The sequence below is a fragment of the Trachurus trachurus genome, assembly GCF_905171665.1.
Source record: "Trachurus trachurus genome assembly, chromosome: 4".
NCBI classification, from domain to species: Eukaryota; Metazoa; Chordata; class Actinopteri; order Carangiformes; family Carangidae; genus Trachurus; species Trachurus trachurus.
Genome location: NC_139898.1, coordinates 24,775,382 through 24,794,292, shown reverse-complemented (window position 1 = coordinate 24,794,292; position 18,911 = coordinate 24,775,382). Strand labels below are relative to the sequence as shown.

The 18,911-nt window shown below is 42.5% G+C and overlaps 1 protein-coding gene across 2 annotated transcripts in view; it reads right to left on the bottom strand.

Annotated features, from left to right (window-relative positions):
* The window catches only part of pde4ba (phosphodiesterase 4B, cAMP-specific a), a gene marked incomplete at its 5' end in the record, with an annotated part of 155,590 nt that overhangs the window by 16,961 nt on the left and 119,718 nt on the right, over nt 1-18,911 (bottom strand). For both annotated transcript variants that reach the window (XM_083969605.1, XM_083969606.1), the window contains one exon: nt 3,798-3,910. In XM_083969605.1, the coding sequence (XP_083825731.1) occupies nt 3,798-3,910 (113 nt within the window). The remainder of the gene's footprint in view (nt 1-3,797; nt 3,911-18,911) is intronic.

Genomic DNA, 18,911 nt, shown 5'->3' with positions numbered 1-18,911 from the left:
CAGTCTTAAAACAGGAGAATATTTCAACTCATAATGGGCCTTGACCCATCGACGTCAGCTCTACATAACAGAGAGGACAGTCACGTAGTGTCTGAGTCCTCGGCAGCGACAGCCCCCAGCACTTCACCTTGGGAGGTGCGGCGGCAGCTTCTCGCATTTCGCCTCCCTCACGCTCATGTTTCATACTCTGACACAGCTTGAATAACAGTTTTTCCATCCTAAATAACAACAGGTAGTCAGCAGCAGGTCTTATCAGCTGATTGGCTGGTTCTTGTTCTGTAAAAACCAGGTCGAAGGTAACGGCTCGCACGACAAAGGCAGTTGTGTAATAATGATTTGGTTTACGGTGAAAACAACGCAGCGTGTAAAACAGATCAGACAGCAGCGGGATTAGCCCACTGTCAATACGGACACACGGCCACATAAACACACTGACTGCAGAGACAGAAGGCAGACAGTGTTTGATGGGGGATTCCTTATCAGTCTCTGATGGCTACGTGCCAGGACACACTCCTGACACACCTGTCTAAGTCACATCAATGACAGAGGGTCAGGAGACACAGTAAACACACTGTGCCACCTGATATGCTACAGTGTAGGTCAGTCATATCCGACCAAGGCTGAAAATGTGAATCCCCCAGTAATAATGCATCACAGAGGAACTTAACATTAAAGTAATCAGTAAGAGATACAGTACAAGAGAATCAGAATTGATTTATACCTTATTATGTAACTGTTTGTATCTGCTGAAGTGAAACTACTGCCCGGTGTTTTTTCCTCTGCAGGTGAAATGTTTCAGTCTGACATAGTATTTTGTGGAAAAAGGGCAAAATGAAACTGTCTTTTAATTATTCCAAAGTTGGGATATTTGGGAGTTTCTCAAAGCCGGAGGCTCCTGAAATCAATCACCACCTGTGGACAACTTTTGGCTCAATCCTGACAGTTTTTTTCTGTGATTGTGAAAGTGCTGAAATTACTCAGTCTCGCTCCGGTACGATAGGAGTAATTCATCCAGTGGGCCGACAGCTGAGGGTGGATACAGACCAGCAGCTCAGAAAGTGTTGTGACATTTTATACTTTTAGGGAAAATGCTAGCCTCATCCTGCTGTAATGAACACATCGATATAGTAAATTGCGTCTTCTATTTTCTCTCTGTCTCTTCTGTGTCGTGTCTGTTGTCCTGAAAGCCTTCTGTCCATGTCTAAGTGGCTGTTTGTTTAAATGGTTGGCGGTATTTACTCTGTGATTCACTCATCCTCATATGTCTTTACTGAAGCCGGTCCAGCTGACTGTCAGTGTTGGATCTGTACCCACATGACGACAGCAAAGGGATAAATAAACACGACCATTAACCATCCAAACGGGTATGATGGGATGTCTATTGTCGTCTGGAGAGAGAGCAGGGGATCAGGAAGGAGACAGGAAGAGAGAGTCACTCTGCCCAGGGGTCTGCGTAGATCTCACACACACATGGACACACACACACACAAAAAAAAAATGTTCTCTCTCTTCCTCTCTAGTTTATTGTGTTTGACCCACTGCAGGATCCCTCGCATCCTGTTGTCCAGTTTTATGAGAAATAACAAGCTTTTCCCCTCTGCTCACTTGACAAACTGTTTTCAGGCTCTCTTACACACAGCTGCCGCTCTGCCCATACAGAAGCAGCGTTATGGATTTTCACCCCCACAAGAAAAGCTCTCCAAAAACTTTACTACAGAGTCAAGAGAAATAAGTGAAGTCCGTAACTTCCTCTATATCAGAGGACAGATTTTACTAAGGTTAAATCTACAACAAAATAGCCTGGCGTCCAGTGTATAGATTAAAACGGCTCCTCACCTAAAACACTACTTAGCCTTGCTGCCTATTTCTCCCTGTGGTCACTTATGTAATTGCAACATTGCTGCTTCAAAAAGTTTGGCATAGAGACTGCCATTGTGAATTAGTTTAATTTTCTCGATGCCAAGACAAATTAGTTTAAATCTATAGGTGAGGAAGTGGCAATTTGAGCCAAAACAAATGTTTTTTTTTTTTAATACGTTTGCCCCAGTGGCCAAAAAGTGATGCTACTGGAACAAATATCCCCTGCAGCCTGAAAAGTATTTCACCACTGTAGAAGCAGGAAACACTGCGTTGATGCACATGATATCATAGCAATGGTTTACTGGCTGAGAGAGGAGACAAGCCGTTGGCCAATTATGACGCAATATGCTGCTCATGTGCAGTGTGAACCAAGTGGACCAAAACAAATCAAGCACTGGATGAGCTACTGTACTTCGACTGGAATCAGGGGACGCTACCACTTTTAATATAATAAGACACCTATGCTTAGGGGTGCTCACCCTGTAGAGTGTAAACCATGTAGGCTTAGTCCCAACCACAGCAGCCCAGGTTCGAGTCCTACCCTTTGCTGCATGACAGCCCCCCTCCCTCCCCTGATTTCCTGTTTCTATATTAAAGGAGACATATTATGCCAAATTACAATAGTTCCCAGGTGTCTTAAAAACATGTCTGTGACATGCTTTGGTCAAAATACCCCAAGGATCAAACATCACAGCTCTTTTCATCCTCTCAAAACAGTAGGATGGCTGGTTTCAGTGCCTGACCCTTTAAATGCAAATGAGCCACTGCTTGCCCCGCCCCTTCTACTGGTCCCAGGTAGGGGTGGTATTATGCAAATTCGAATCCTAGTTACACGCTGGAAGACAACTGAGGGAACAGCTCGTAAAACTACATGGATTTCAACCTAGGGAGCCTGCACATTACAGATGTTTTTGTCACATTTTGGGGGCGGGAAGGCAAGACAAACACCTAAATATATGTTAAAGAGCCTTCAAAAAGTGATATTTCCATAATATGTCCCCTTTAATAAAGCCATGAAACACTACAAAGAAGTCTTAAAAAAAGAAAGATACGTGTGATCTAACCACACTGCGAGCACAGCGTTAACACACAGTTCCAACAAATCTTAGATACATGAACAGAAAAGTTGCAGGACAAAGAAGTAATCAATTAAACAAAGACAAAGTTAAATAATCCTCAGTGCTCTGCTCCGTCAGTAAGTTTACACAGGTACAGTAAGAGTTGATTTAGTTAGATTTAGTTATCACTTTTACTGGTGGTGTTTGGAGAACCGGGAACCTCTGTGCACACATGGCTCACACTGGATGACGCAGTGGAAGGAGAACAAGCAGTGGACAGTGAAAGGCTGTTTGACAGGAGGGATGAGACAAGGACCACAGAGGGCCGAGAGACAAAAACACTCCACGCTTCCTTTTGTCGGAGCGACTTTGCACAAAGAGAGAAGACAAACACAGAAGCAGAGGAGCTTCGTGTTGGTTCAGGCACAAATCAGCTGGTGAGTAACACCCACTCATAACCATCATACACATGTACCGGCAGCCTCTATAAGCAGTGAGCGCTCATGCACACACTGCTGACGGCTGGCGGCTCCAAAACCACTCTGCCATCCCAGACTCCTCCTCCCTACTGTACATGTTGGGACCTATCAGACTGTTGACTCTGCTTGGGTCATGCCAAGTTCATCTGAAGTATCTCTGGATTCTCTATACTGGCATTAGTGTGTTTATTATGCTGGGGGATTAGTTCTCCAAGCAGCTGCTCAGACTCTTTGACAGCTCCCTCAGAGCACATCCTTTTCTGTATCAACACATACAGGGGGGAAAAAAACAAGAGGCCAATTTCTTGACCAAAGTTTCTCAGAAGTGAAATAAAGGCATCATCATCATCAGGCGTTGCGCTCGTTCATTTTTTCCACACAGAGACGCAGCCTGTCCTACCTTGTTGGAGGCCATGTCGCTGACAGAGCGGTAGGTCTGGATGGTCTCCAGCTGGTCCAGACACCAGTCCAACTCCTCCATCGTCTCCATGGCCAGCTTCTGGTACGCCTCATCTGTCAACAAGCAGCCGGCACACAGAGACACACAGTCAGAACAGACGGCGCACATGGAGCCCGAACGCTGCTGCTGCTCAGCCACTCCCAGGCCACATCCACCCACGGGTCCCACTCGGGGCGCCTGCTGCTGCTGCTGCTGAGGAGGAGGAGGAGGAGGAGGAGGAGGAGGAGGAGGAGGAGGGGGGGAGGAGGGGGGGTGGCTTGAGGTGGCACCCAGCTGCAGCGCTCCTTCATCATTAGGAGACGTATCTGTGGCGAGCTGATGAGACTCGCAGCTGTCAGCGGAGAGGGGAGGAAAGCTGGGACCTGAGCTCACTCACTCTGTCACACACTCAACTTTCCTCTCCGTGCATAATGCATATGCATGTGTGTGTGTGTTTGTGTGTGTGTGTGTGTGTGTGTGTGTGCCCCCCCTACACTCCACCCAATCTGAGGCCCTCAGCTGATTTACATTAAATCTAACCCCTAGAGCAGGAAACCAGACCCCCTCCCCCCCACCACCACCCACACAGACAAATTTTACCCCACTTCACAGGAAGCAAACACACACTTGCGTAAACACATACATCAAATCAAACATTTGAGGCCAACACACCTGAATATTCTGGTTTCACTGACGCACATACACACACACACACACACACACACACACACACACATGCATATACACATAGACAAATCACACTGATTGGGTAACAGTATTTAATCAGTGTAATCTCAACCTTTTCTTGGCTAAAGATAAAAGCACTCAACAAGTAGTGACACTGTTTGTTTAAAGGCCGGGACGCTGACTTGGTGATGGGCCCGTCTGTCTCCAGCGCCCTCACACAGACACACAGGATGCTTTTACGAGTCTGTTTGTGGTGGTTGTTTCTCAGCTCAGTGTTGTCTATAATAGTCTAAGGGACTAACCACAGTCAGCGCACACACAATTACAGGAACTGGTTTAGATATTAATTTTACGAGAACCTCACGATGTTCAGTCGGAGTGACGATCTGGTTTTATGACCATCGTCTGAGTGGCTCTTTGTTGGATTGGCTCATGAGTGGAGTGATAATGTGTTTTTTCAGTGTGTAATCGCACACCCATGAGCTCTAACATATTAGAAACTCCAATAACTGTTATTACAACTGCTATGAATTTCATTATCACTTAAACTGATGATTATTTTTTTTAAATAAAATGTTAGAAAATAGTGAAAATTTCCTGAAATCTTATTTCATTCAGAATCCAAAAACACAAAACAAGCAAAAATCAAATCAAATCTCAACTTATTTGGCAAATGTTTTCATTTCAATACATAAAAGAATTGATTTGTTTCAGATATTTAAACTATTAAATATTAATTGGTTCCTTATTATGTTGCACCTTTCACTCAAGAAGATGCAGCATACAGTGTTTGTGGAGCACCAAAGGAAACGTGGTATTGTTGGATGAAATCAAGTGTGTGTGCAGCTCTGTTGTACCTTGTGCTAAACAAAGAGCACATTTACACTAAGGTTTAACATATTCAAGTCAGCAGTTAGAAAGTAAATAAAGGCCGACCGGAGTAAACAAACATCAACAAAGCGTCTTAATATCTGTGAGGAACAAGATCCACTATTTTATTTTCCACCGGTCTGAACCTCCTCTGTTGAGACGAGCCCGATTATCAATTTTGGTGTGGAGGGACTTTTCCCTTTAAATTTAAATAATTGTTTACACTGCAGAGCGCCGATGACCCGATACGAAGAAAAACAAGAGCGGGAGTGTGTTTTCTAACCACTACTGAAATATTCTTGCATGAACTCAGAGCCAGTATTCCAACCAACCCTGTTCCTGTGGTTTGACTCTGTTTTTCAGACAACTACAACCGTACGTCAAGGTTGGAGTGACTCTACGTGTTGGAAAGTGGAGGGGAGGGGGGGGTGTGGATTCAAACACACACAGACACACACTCACTCACATGCATACACGCGCACGTCTGCTACCCCTGCATTGTGTATACCCTGGGTCTCCTAGCTGCAGAGCACAACATGGCAGCAGGGTGTGCACTGCGGCGACCTTAGCGTGGCCACGTAGAATGTGTCCCCGGCTCTGATCTCCTCGCCATCAAAGACACGAGCCTGTTTGCTCTCCCAAACACGAGAGGCACCTGGCGCTCTGCCCACTGCCTGCCCTCACTCTGAGGGGACGGAGTGTCTGATGTTGAAACGCCTTGCACTTATTTGAGATTTTTCTTTCCAGTATTCCCAACACTTTTGAGGTGGTTTGCATTTTTGAGGAGCATAGAAACATCCTTGTCCCTGTGACAGTTTTCTTCTCATTTGAACTTTTAAACTTTTAAACTCTGCTGTGTATCAAGCTTTACTTTGTTGACTATGGCAATTTTGTCTTTCTCTGCAAAAACAGACTAATATAACTCATTTTTGGTCCGTGCCATAATTGTAAAAAAGTAACTATAGCAGCACTTTTAATGGTGTGTAACTTCTGGATGAGTGGATGGTGAGGTTATTGTGACACACATAATATAAAGTTTTTTGTAGAAAGTTCAGCAGTTCAATAAGTGGTAGAACATAAGAGCAATTTTATATATAAAAAAAGGAATTTTGGACAAAAGGGAAGAATATATGACCCTGTAAATAGAAAAATAAGAAAGCATTTCAGTAAGAAACAAAGCTAAAATTCAGCACTGCTTACAGCGAGCGGAAGCTGAAGATTAAGCTTTGTAAAAGCCGGATAAGTTTGAATTAGTTTGTGTTTAGACTCCTGAGCAAAGTTAGATAAGTTCAGCAGCGGCGGCACAGTGATGTCGCATTTGCTCTTTGCAACAGTTGAAGGTGCTCGACTGTGGAGGGTTTGACCTCCAGTGGTGTCGTAGGGGAGTTTTTGGATGAGTGGGTCTTTGTTTCGTTTCTCTCATGCAGTGCGCACATGCAAACAGAATATGTGATAATGCATGTTTCACATTATCCCACTGATTCTCAAGTGTTTGTTTGTTATGGACTGAGAAATGCAGCAATGCACCAATAAAGGCAAATAAATAAAAATACAACTGCAAACCAACATGTAGGATTTGGAAGAAAAAGCTCCAAATTGCCATAGTAACAGTCACAACCTGCGATGGGTACTGTAGTATTTAGACAAAAGTCAAAATGAGCTGTAACACATGTGTGTGTGTGTGTGTTTGTGTGTGTGGTAAAGAAGCTGTATCAGGGGAAAACTGAATTGCTAGATTGATGGTTTGAGCCCTCAACCACTTTCATGACTTTGATTTCCAAACACACAGAAATGGGCACAAAACTTTAAAATCTGGTTTAGTGAGTCAGGACCCAAAACTGGTCACGAGGCCAACTTCTTGTGGGTTCCCCACATACTAAATCCAATCTCTAGCTAAGGTGCCAGAGCCACTTAACTATAACGCTTGTATAACAGTTTTACTCTGATCCCTGCCCTGCTGGCGAGCAGAACCAGTACCACCAGTGTTTACTCCAGATCTGGACCCAGTTTACCAGCAGTCAAATAAAAAACAAAGAATTAAGCGGTTAAGCATTGAAGTATTGCATACCGACTCAGTATATTACAATAGTTGCAGCCATTACAGTATCAAAGCCAGTGTTTTGAATACACTTCAGGAAAAAAAGGAATGTAAATGAGCATAAAGTAAACACACAGATAAAAGACAAAGCAGTCAACCAGAATCAATGCGACATGAGCTGTTCCTGAGTTAAACTTAATTCAATCAGGGCGCAGCAGTCACATGACATGTCATGTCATGGCCTCTTAAGTCATGACATGACAAAAAGAGGATAAAACATTTATAGACGCATAGAACAGGTGACAACAGTAGATTTATTCATGAAAAGGAGGCAAAAGATCAGTTCAGGGGGCTGAAGAGAAAAACTAACCCGCATCAATAAAGTTGTTCTTTTTATTAAAACAAGAAAAAAAAAGCCTGCACAGACTGAGTCTCTGAATGTTGTGGTTGTGAGCATTTTTAGCTTTGTTTGTTTGGTTTTGAGTTACTCTTTCCCCCCACAAAAACACAGAATGACTTCATTTCATTTTTCATGTTTAAAAAATTGATATTTTCATATTCCAGAGGCTTTTGAAGTTTTTGTGCATTTTCTCCTTATTAATGACATAAATGATGATGCTGAACCTAAAAAATACACACTCTTACTGTATATTCTCATTTGTTAAAAGAGAAGAAGCATGGACATTTGTTGCAAACCACCACTTACTATGCCAATTACTGTAACTACAGCAGCTTGTACTGTGTACTGTCATGACCTCATATGGACCACAGGAAACTGCATTCAAAGCCAAACATCTACTAACACACACACACACACACACACACACACACACACACACACACACACACACACACACACACACACACACACACACACACACACACAGTTCACTAACATCACGATGTAAGAGGGGATTTCCACCGCCTCCACCCCGACACAAGGACCTTTCTGATCAGCGCTCGAGCTGACCCACAGAAACACATGTACAACACACAGACATACACACACAAACACACAAAACCTAAATGTACATATGCATCGATTGTAATTTATCATTACTGTGCTTACGCACAAACACACAAACAAAGTACTTTCCAGCCGAGTGAGGGAGAGCCAACAGGCTGCAGAGGCAGGGAGGACTAGGAGGGATATGAGGTCAGCTCCCTCTGTTTCTCTTTCAGTTCAATATTCAGCTCAGTTCAGTTCAGTTCAGCTTCACAAAGATACAGTGTTTCCTGCACTGACAAAGTTAGCGCTTCCACCATTCACAGCCAAACATAAAGCACACCAAACACAAACACACTGAGAACACGACAGGCAAACCAGCTGCATAAAAAACATTCAGTTATATTAATGAATGAAATGTGTCGACTCGACTGTCAGCAAATTAAATGTAGAGTAATAACAGAAGCTAAGCTAAATATGTACTGTAGGTGGTGAAATGAAGAACACTATAACAATGAGCCGTATGAGCAGTGTTCCTCTTATTGAGGCCATGAACCATTCAGCAGGAGGGTGATATTCACAATTTAACATCTCCATACAGTCCACTTAAAATATTATGACATATGATGATATCATGTTTATTTTTTTGTCTCTCAGGCTTATATATGTGTAATAACAATTTTTTGTGGAATTACACAGAATGGAATTCATGTCTATAGCTCATAACATCTTTGAGTTATTCACATTTCCAGTGGTTTACAATGGCATACATGGAGTTTCTGTTAAAAGGAGAAATAATCTCTTTTAAAGTAAACAAACTGTTTTAGTTTTATGTCTTCATTTTTTTTGTATATAGAGATGGCGAAACTATTTTTTTGTAACATTTGAAGTGATTGTAACTTGAGTTTTTAAACATTTACATGTGTTTTTGTCTATTATAGGTTCCTGGAGTGCTCATGTTTGTTAAATTGAAAATAATACAAAAAAAAGATGAATCAAACTTTTACTGAGTTTGTGCTGGAATAAAAGAAATATATATTCACTTTCTTTTCCTCTAAAAAAAAAGTAGATTTTTTGACACAGGATTTTATAGGAGATGACGACTTCTTTTTAGCAGGTGCACACACACCCACAGCCTTATATTGTACATATGGAGCACAACTGCACAGCAACTGGTGCTGACAGGTTGTTTAAGGAGAATTGAGCTCACAGGACATCAGAGCAGAAGAGCTGACGATGTGTGTGTTTGACCGTGAGTGCGTGTGTGTGTCTGTGTGTGCACATCAGCTGCATCTGTCATCCTCTCATGGGGATAGAGTCAGTTTCCTGTGATGTGATGGTAGATACAACACAGCGGCGGGGTGAAGGGGGGTAGGGAGGGGGGGGGGGGGGTAGCATGTTGTCAGCAGCCCAAATCTATATGACAATCCTGCAGGTAGTGACACACACAGACACACACACACTCACTCAAGGATGAGAGGTCAACAGCGGGCAATCTCTTTTTTTTTTCCTATTTCTGCTTCCTATTTAATAATGAGAAGTGTTCGTCATTCAAACATCTAGGTAATGAGGGATGACGTGCCACATTTCCATTTAACCAACGTAATAAAAACACACACAAATACAGAAAGAGAAACCAAACTTTAAAAGGGTCCGACTGGAAGCAGCGCTAGGTTTCCCGAATGAACGAGAGAAGGAGGAGGGCTTGTTCTCTCGTGGCATCTCCTGCTTTACAAGAAACAGAGATGAGTTGATCAGAAACCCTCTGTGCGGTTACACAACACTTCCTAACAAAGACCAGAGATGGTATGGTGAGGCGGTGGGCTGCTGCGGCAATGCACTTCTTCTTCTTCTTCTTCACAAGCTGAATTATGACTTCACATGCAAAATATTGCAAAATCTATCAACTGGTAGTGATTATGAAAAGAGGGAAGAAGGGTGGTGGTGGAGTTCGTGGTTTTTACGAGCGTGTTATGTGGTGCTTCAGAGTTTTGTTGATTGAAACGTTCCCGCGCGCCAAGTTCTGAGAAGCGACAGGATGATGTCATGAGTCTGTGTTTTGTTAAGAGGTCATTAATCTGATTTACACGGAAGCAGAATACAACTAACATCTCAATAGATGGTTATCAGGGCTTTGTGTTAGCCCGTGGTTGTGAATTATAAACAGAAGGGAACGACAAAAATGAATGGAAGTTCAGCTGCAGTGGATGGTTTACACTTCAAACGTGACTTTATCACTCTGAGAACCAGTATCTGTAAAATATACTGCTGCTTTTTTCATGTGGCGAGTGGTGGTGACCCCTCCAGCAGCAGCAGCAGCAGCAGCAGCATCACTGTGAAACCCTGCAAGCTCACTGGTGTCCTGTTGTTGTGTTGTAATGTGGCAATTAGACTAAAGCAGAACTGCTCAGAGTACACAACTTCTCACACTTGATCGTGTTGTGTCAGATCTAGAAGTTTACACATTTGCCACCCGTCCCTGTTGCATGAACACACTTGAAACAGTTCAGTTAAACTTAAATCAAGGAAGCTGTAGTCTAAAATTAGGATACTAACTGGAAACTGTGAATTTGTCACATTCTCATACAGTCGAGCAGTTAAAATATGGGATGGCACACTGGGAGAGGTGACCAACCAATTACGACTTAAAACACACAAGGTTCGGATTAATAAATGTCAAGTAAAATCAGAAAATATGTTATGTAATCATCAAGTTAATTAAGTTCACTCATTCACTTGATTTTTCCATCTTGGTCTGGTCTCCCTTTGCAGAGGAAGAAGTCGTCTCCAGATGTATCGGGTTAGAGGAGTATTTAAAAGGAATCCCTTTGGGAAATTTGCATTCTTGCCAAGAGTTAGTTGGGAATATCAATACCATTCCTGTGGCGCAAGAGCCAGGATGTGATTAGTTTAGCCAACGCTCACGCATTAACATGTTACATCGAAGCTGTTTCAGGTTGAGGGTTGAGAGGAGCACGAGAGGAATATCATTCTTTAACAAGCAAGCAAATAAACAAACTTCCCAAAACATGAAGTTAAAATAACTCTTTAGAGACTTAAGAGGAAATTAATTAAAATTATAATGGCAAAATGTGTGTTTTTATTTGCACCTCGAGGGGAAATGTTTGTTTTGCACTTTACAGGTGAGCATATGGTCTTAATGTTGTTAAACTTGATACTCAGTGTGTAGTAACAACAGGAGGGTGTGTGACTGTAGCACACTGCATTATAGCTAACTAGAATAACATGTAGATTCATGCTAGTCTGACTTCTTTTCTCTCCTGCTTGTATCTACATGTATACTGAAATAAAATCCTGACTGCAAAAAACACTGTGGAAAAATGCTTTGAATGGGTCATATGTAACCACCATGCATGTGTGTGTGTGCGCGTGCATGCGTGTGTGTTTGCGTGTGTTGGACCCCCTATGAGCCTTGCTTACTCTTTCTCCTTGGACACAGTGTTCCCTGTCCTCCCCATGACACACACATGAACACATTCCTGTCTGATTTACTATAGAACGCAGTGGGAAAGCTACAGGGAGAGCTATAAATCCGAGCAGCGCACAAAGACTCCCAAAGGTCGCACAGCGATACCAGTGCCCCCTTACAGCATCGTAGGAATAATGGCAGAAAAAAACAAACAAGCTTTGCTCAAACTGTGCTTAAAATCCAGGTGAAAGGAGACAATAGAGAGGTTTTAAGGCTAATAATGTAAACCCACATCATTTTGGATGCAAGTCATAAGCCCCATTTTTTCCTCCCGTAGTTTTAAATTCTGCTCCAAATACCTACTGTATTTTGGCACTCTTGCCGGTCCTGCATTAATCCCATTAACACAGAAGCTTTATGTTTTCTGTTTTTTGTATTTTCTTAATCAAGTGATTTTCCGTTTGGTCAGAAAATAATTAAATGTGTCACCATGTCCCATAGTCCAACAGTCCAAAAACTATTCAGTGACAATGGTAGGAAACACAGACTGAAAAGTTAGAACCAAACAAATAATCCACCATCAAAACAGGTTTCTAAATTTGATTAAATTAAAAATTGTGTCCGTAAAAAGTGGTCCGGTCGTTTTCGCTAATGCTGCGTTCCAGGCAGGCTTTTGAAATCGTAAATTACAGCTTCAAGTCACAACTTACGACTTTGTAGCGTTCCAAGCAACCCACTCGTGTTTTTCCGACCTGTTTTACCGGTGAAAGTCACTATAACGGCCACTCGTAACTTCCGACCGGTGAACTCGTACCAGATCGAACTAGTACGACTTCACGGTCGGAAAAATAGCGTTTCCTTGAACGCACCATAACAGTCCTCGTCCCTACGTCGCCACATTCACGGCGTTCCTTGGCTGCACACACAGCCCTGCATGCCGTTCTCTCTCCTCATTGGATAAAAACTGTAGGATACGATAAATGTTTTCTCCTCGGCTCAGAGCAGAGCAGAGTGACTGACAGACCCGTGATTCAGACCAAACACTCTATGTAAGTGATTGCTGTCGTAGGATATAACTATTTAAGACTTATATTAACACAAATATATCACTTACTTCTGCTTTAAGTTAATAAAAATGTGATAACATTTTTCTTGGAAAACCATGTGATCCTGTAAATTTTCAGCTTTGTGTAACTTACTGTAGCAACAACTGCAACACAATATCATTCATGATGATGTGTTTATTTATGGAACTTCTTCCAACTGACACAAACCATGATGTACGTATTTGAAGTTGCTTAACTGCTCTGTGGATGCTTCTTTCACACCAACACAAATGATTCACACACATGCAGGTGCACACACACACACACACACACACACACACAGGAAGATACAGAGTGATTTACGCATGTGGGAGGCGACTGTGAGGAGTGAACCGAGCTCTGAGATGCTCTGACATCACGCGGCTCACCGAGACCTGAGGAGTCTCACATCGTGTATCTGACGGCCTGTGATGTTTTGGTGTAAAAACCCTGGCATGTTTTGTTTCTGCATCTCTCTCTCTCACTCTGATAAACCTCTCAGACGTCAGTGAGGCTGATTGTCGGCCCTACAGTATCAGCGACTCTGCTCAGAGGAGCTGCTCCCGTCCTTGAGCTGCTCTCTCTCTCCATCTGTTTTAGCTCCTTCTATATCTCGCAACTCTCACATATTCTTTTCCTCCGTTTCACTAACTCTCGCTCACTTCTCTCAGCTTCTATACACTCAAACCTGTACACACACACACACAAACATGTAACACACAACCACACAGCAAACAGACCGGGCTTTGTCTGTGTTACCTGAGGTGAACTCCCACTTCGGGAGCACCAGTCTTGACTGGACTGAAAAGACCTTGTTGTCACGCTGACTGGCATTTGGCCCCTCTGGTTGATTAGCATGGATCAGAGGAGCCATGGACCCCGGTTCGCCAAACTTCTGTCGTTGCTGATGCAGCCATTTCTTTAGCTTTCAAAGCAAAGTCTAGAGTTTCAATTACAGAGGTTTTCTGTCAGTGCAGGGGCAGATCTGATGTCAGGCATGATGAGAGATTTCTACAGGAAAAACGTCTGCATGATCACAACGAGCCAGTTGTGCAGCTGCTGCTGGATCCAGCTCAGCCTCTCTATGAAGTCAGAGGGAAGAAGTGATTTGTCCGACTTTGATTTCTTGTCTTGACCTTCCCGGCATATACATTTTAAGGCATTTAGCCCCATGCGCTGCTTCTTCCATGGTGACCTTAATGGTAGGTTAAGCCAAATGATCTCAAACCACTCCAATGCCATGCAAACAGATTTAAATGTGAATTTGTTTGGAGTGGTCACAACATCAGTGACTGTTCACTAAAGGAATGGGCTTTTCAAAAACCTCAAAGTGAAGTCTAGGATTATCTCCAGTAAAAAATTGAATGTTACTATTGACTTACTTCACTTAAAGTTTTAAATGTGTTGAGCCCAAGAAGCAGAGTATACCACTGACCTTCGTCATAATGAAGAGCTGGAACAGACCCTTTAAATGAACAGTACTGTACATTAATAGAAATGTTTGTTTTAGTTCCAAGTTAAGACAAGAGATCAAAAACTCTCTCATATTTGTTCAATATTATAATTCTAACTTTTTATACATCACATTTTAACAAAATTACAAAGCACTTCACATAAAAATAGAACTAGATAAAGCTACAAAACTACAATAGAAAAGTTTCTGGAGCCAGGGAGAACGAGGGACATGAAAAAAAAGAGTTGCCGTGTATATCAGTGAACCTCAGAGGTACTGATGGGTGGATTTTGTTCCCTTTGGACAGAGCCAGGCTAGCTGTTTCCCCTCGTTTCCAGTCTTTATGCTAAGCTAAGCTAACTAGCTGTTAGCTTCACAATTAGGAGTGAATTTCCAAGAATGGCTAACTATTCCTTTTAAATAGCAACACCTACAGGCAAATAAATGGAAAATGGGAAGTGATTCTGTTATTAAATGATGACTTAAGAAACATTTGAAGATTAGGAGAGTTGGGAGTAATGAGTCAGTGCAGTACAGTGTTGAAGGAGCTTTTAATGTTTTGTACAAGGAGGGACTTTTTATGATCAAACCAGGCCCCGTGTGGATACAGACATCTGTCATCCTATGTAGTAATACTATTACATTTTCTGTTAATTTGAAAGAAATTTGAGGAAATTGCACAGGGTCCTGGCGGTGTTGTTACAAGTGAAACAAATCCACTTTAAGGCTGTTAAGTGCGGTTCTACTTCAGTTATTTTACACCCAAAAAATATGGAAGGTGTGGCAGCTCCCATGAGTCCTCTAAAACCAGGGTCCACATCACTTTTGCAGGTTTTTATTTCAAATAATGAGGAAGTAAACAACCTCAGTGGGCTGATGTGTAACTAGACAAGACGGGCCCAGTTCACGTGTCGTGCCTTTTCTGTTTTTTTGGCTTTGATGTTCGATAATAACATTACATCCACGCCAAGCAAGAAATCATTTTTGGTCCCGATGCTTTTCCAGCTGTTGTTGAACTGTTGTCAAGAAAAACATGACTGTCTTATTAACATTATCTTGACCATATTTAGCGTGCAGGCCTTGAAACGGGGCCAAGCCCGACGAGTCCAGGTTGGGACGGAGCAGACTTGATGAGCGGGGAGGGGGGTGGAGGGAGGGGGGGGTGGAGGAAAGACACCAGAGGGGTTCAATGATGAAGGGGTTTGCGTGCAACGACGGATCAGTGTCTCTCCAGTAACATATGAGGACCAGCTGAGACAAACCTCAAATGACCTCAAACGGCATGCCTCCTTACGCCGGGTGAGCATGGTGTGTGTGCGTGGCTGTGTGTGTGTGTGTGTGTGTGTGCGTGTGTGTCAGTCCAAGTCAGAGTGACTGCATGCATGAGCGTGTGTTTATGTGTGCAGCCCAGACCACATACAAAAATCAAATTGAGCCAATAAAGACTATTGGCACTGGCGAGAATGCAGAACAAGATTGATTGTGTTTGTCCATATTGGCTAAATGAAACTTCCTGATTGAATCAAGATTAAATACAAGCCCCCCACCACCACCCCTCTGCCCCCCAGCCCCCCTCCCAGTAACAACTAAATAGGCATGTGGCATTCATGGCTTTAATGCAGTTTCAGAAAAAAACAAACATACAAAACAAAGATATCTAGATCCTAACTGTGCCAAACAATCAGCCCCGTTACCACAGCGTAATGATAACCAAACCATGATCTGGCTGTTTTGTTTCCTTGGTGATAATAAACAGGGGGGGTTTTAATTGAAGTGGGCTATTTTATCGTTGATGAAAAAGCTGCTTTCTCTCCTGCTCCACAAAGAGGGCACGGTAGTGCGGTGGTGGTGTTTTTTGGCGGGGGGAGTCTAAATGCTTCCCAAATACCCAAACAAAAGGGCCTGTCTGTGAGGCAGAGAGCGTTTGAATCCATCTGCGCTGAGCTGAACAGGCCTTCTGGCAAGGGAATACTTCAGGGGAAGGGCAGCAGTCTACTTTATGACTGTGCTGACGTCAATGGCATAATTCAAATACTTGCAGAGTGCATGCTTCCAGCTTTCTGAACCTGCTCTCTCTCTCTGTGGCAGGCTGCAGCTAAAACGCGGCACGGAGCCGGACTCCATGAAGACAAAGTGGCAAAACAACAACTGGAGTGGAGTGGTGTCAGGCCGAAAAAGTACAAAACCACATGTTATTTATTCGATCGCTCCTTCAATTGAGACAAAGCCGAGTGACAGGATGACACATCTCTGGAAATTCTCTGTGTGTTTACTTAAAGGGAGTGAAATATTACTTTGGTGCAGACCTCTGTAACTTTGACTGGTCTGAGGGACAAAAAGTCTCTTTACCAAGAAGTGTAAACGTGTTTATACTTTTTATACGTGAAAGGGGAAGTAGGAAACCAAAGTGAAATCAGGTAAACCCTTTTCTATGAAGAGCCATTCTCTTTTACTGAAACAGGGAAGTGACACTGAATTTGCGTAAAGTGGGTTGTGTTTTTGTTGCATTTAAGTAGGAATGCATTTCATACAGTAGTTATTGAAATGTCGGCTGATGAATCAATAACACAATCAAAAGGGACATTGATGGGCAAATTATATTGATAACTGAATGACCTGAATGATGAATTTCCAAGCAAAAAACGTGAATGTGAAACAAAGAGAAAGACATGATCATTTAAAGAAATAGCCTTGTTATTGAGCCTTGGTTGAACAAAACAAGAGATTTCTGAGCTTTTGGAAATCAATCATTTTTCTCATTTTTGAGACAAAAACGATTAATTCAGAAAATGATTGGTAGTTTAATTGATCGGGAAAAAAATCTCTTCTGTTGGGTTGTCAATTTTAGGCATAATCTCTGCTCTGTGAAGCGGGTAGAGACTCAGACCGTTTGCTCTCGCCACCAGATGTGAATGGATTGTTTTCCAGAGTTTAAATGACATCATGACTTACATTATGGTACAAGTGAGGATGACATAATTGGCCGGAGCTGTGGATGACCACAGACAGAATGACAAACTGGCCAAATCTTGGTTTGCTTTCACAAGGGTGAGAGAAATTGAACTGAACTGGAAAACATACTGTATAACTGTGACAAGAGTGTTTTTTTTTTTTCTTTTTTGCAAAACAGCTAACAAATCAATCACAATCAAGCATTTGCAGCAGCCTCACGATGACTCCTCAGTTGTAACAGTGTAAAGGGAAGATTTCAACTCAAGTGCAGTCTCTGTTTAACATGTAGCTTATTTCACTGGCTTGTGGTGCAGGCACAAACTGAGGCAGGAAGTTGGGCCTAATCACCAGCTGTTCTGAGATCTGGTTTGTATAAAAGTCCCGACCTGCACTGACATTTGTGGTCTTTCTGTTTCTCGTTGGCCTTGAGCTTAGTCCAACCAGCCTCACTCTGAGGAGGCAGAGATACTTTAGGGTTTGTTTGCAGGCCGGAAAACACTGCAGACCTGCTGTCTCAGGGCCAAGGCCATGTTGGAAAAAGGTTTGAAACACGTTTTCTCATTTCAAATAAGCTTTATCATCCTCCTCATACCAGCAAATTAATATTTATGCTTCACTCACGGTTTTGAGCCTCCAGCTGTACTATCATCATCTGAGTAAGTAGTAGTAGAACTGATACGGAACTGATGAGCAGAGTCACATTTACTGCAAAATATCTGATATCATATCATATAAAGACTAAACCAACTCTTTCACCAGGCACTTTACACACACATAGACAGACACCGACACAGACTCAAACAAGTGGGTCTTTTCCCAAAACTTAGCTTTGGATCTCCCTTGGCTGGGAGCTGCAGAGTCTGTGCCAGCGGGTATAGAGAGCTTTGAGTAGGGTAAATACTTGGCACTGCAGCTTGTTTATGACACTGGACACTTGTAAGGCCCGGGCCATGTCTGTCGGTTCTGGCCACAATTCAACTCTGGGATTTCTTTCTATTAAAGCATGAACTCGTCACCACCACAATACAAGCTTGTGTAGGGACTTCGTGGGGGAAAATCTTTTCCAACGGAGAGATACAAACTTCCAATTTTTGGAAGTAAATCCTTTCTTTTTCAAACAACATATAGATCAGACAGCTGTGCAACTTATTCTGAGTTGTCAGTTACTCTGAGTGGAAACCTCAAACCCTGTTTTACCCTCATAGGACACCTGACTGACACTCAAGAGTGGAGGAGGGCAGGGCTATGGAGAAATATGACCTAATAGTGGCAATCATCTGGCACGCTCCTATACATAATCTGAGTGGACACAACTGTTGACACACACAAATACAATCCTGTTTGTAGCAACATGCAACACACATTTAGATACTGTATATAATGTGTGTTTTAAAGGAAAGCTTCAGTTCATGACATGTTGTTGTTGTTTCTATTTTACAAAGTTTGACTAACTTTGTGCTCCAGTTAGAATTTTAAAACTGACTGAAATAATGACCAGAACTATAGAAGCTGAAACACAGGCTGTTATCCTTTAATCCTTTAATATGTCACTAGATACTGTATGTTGTGGTGGTTGTAGTGGTACAGTAGCACCAAGGCACCGCACACTTACTG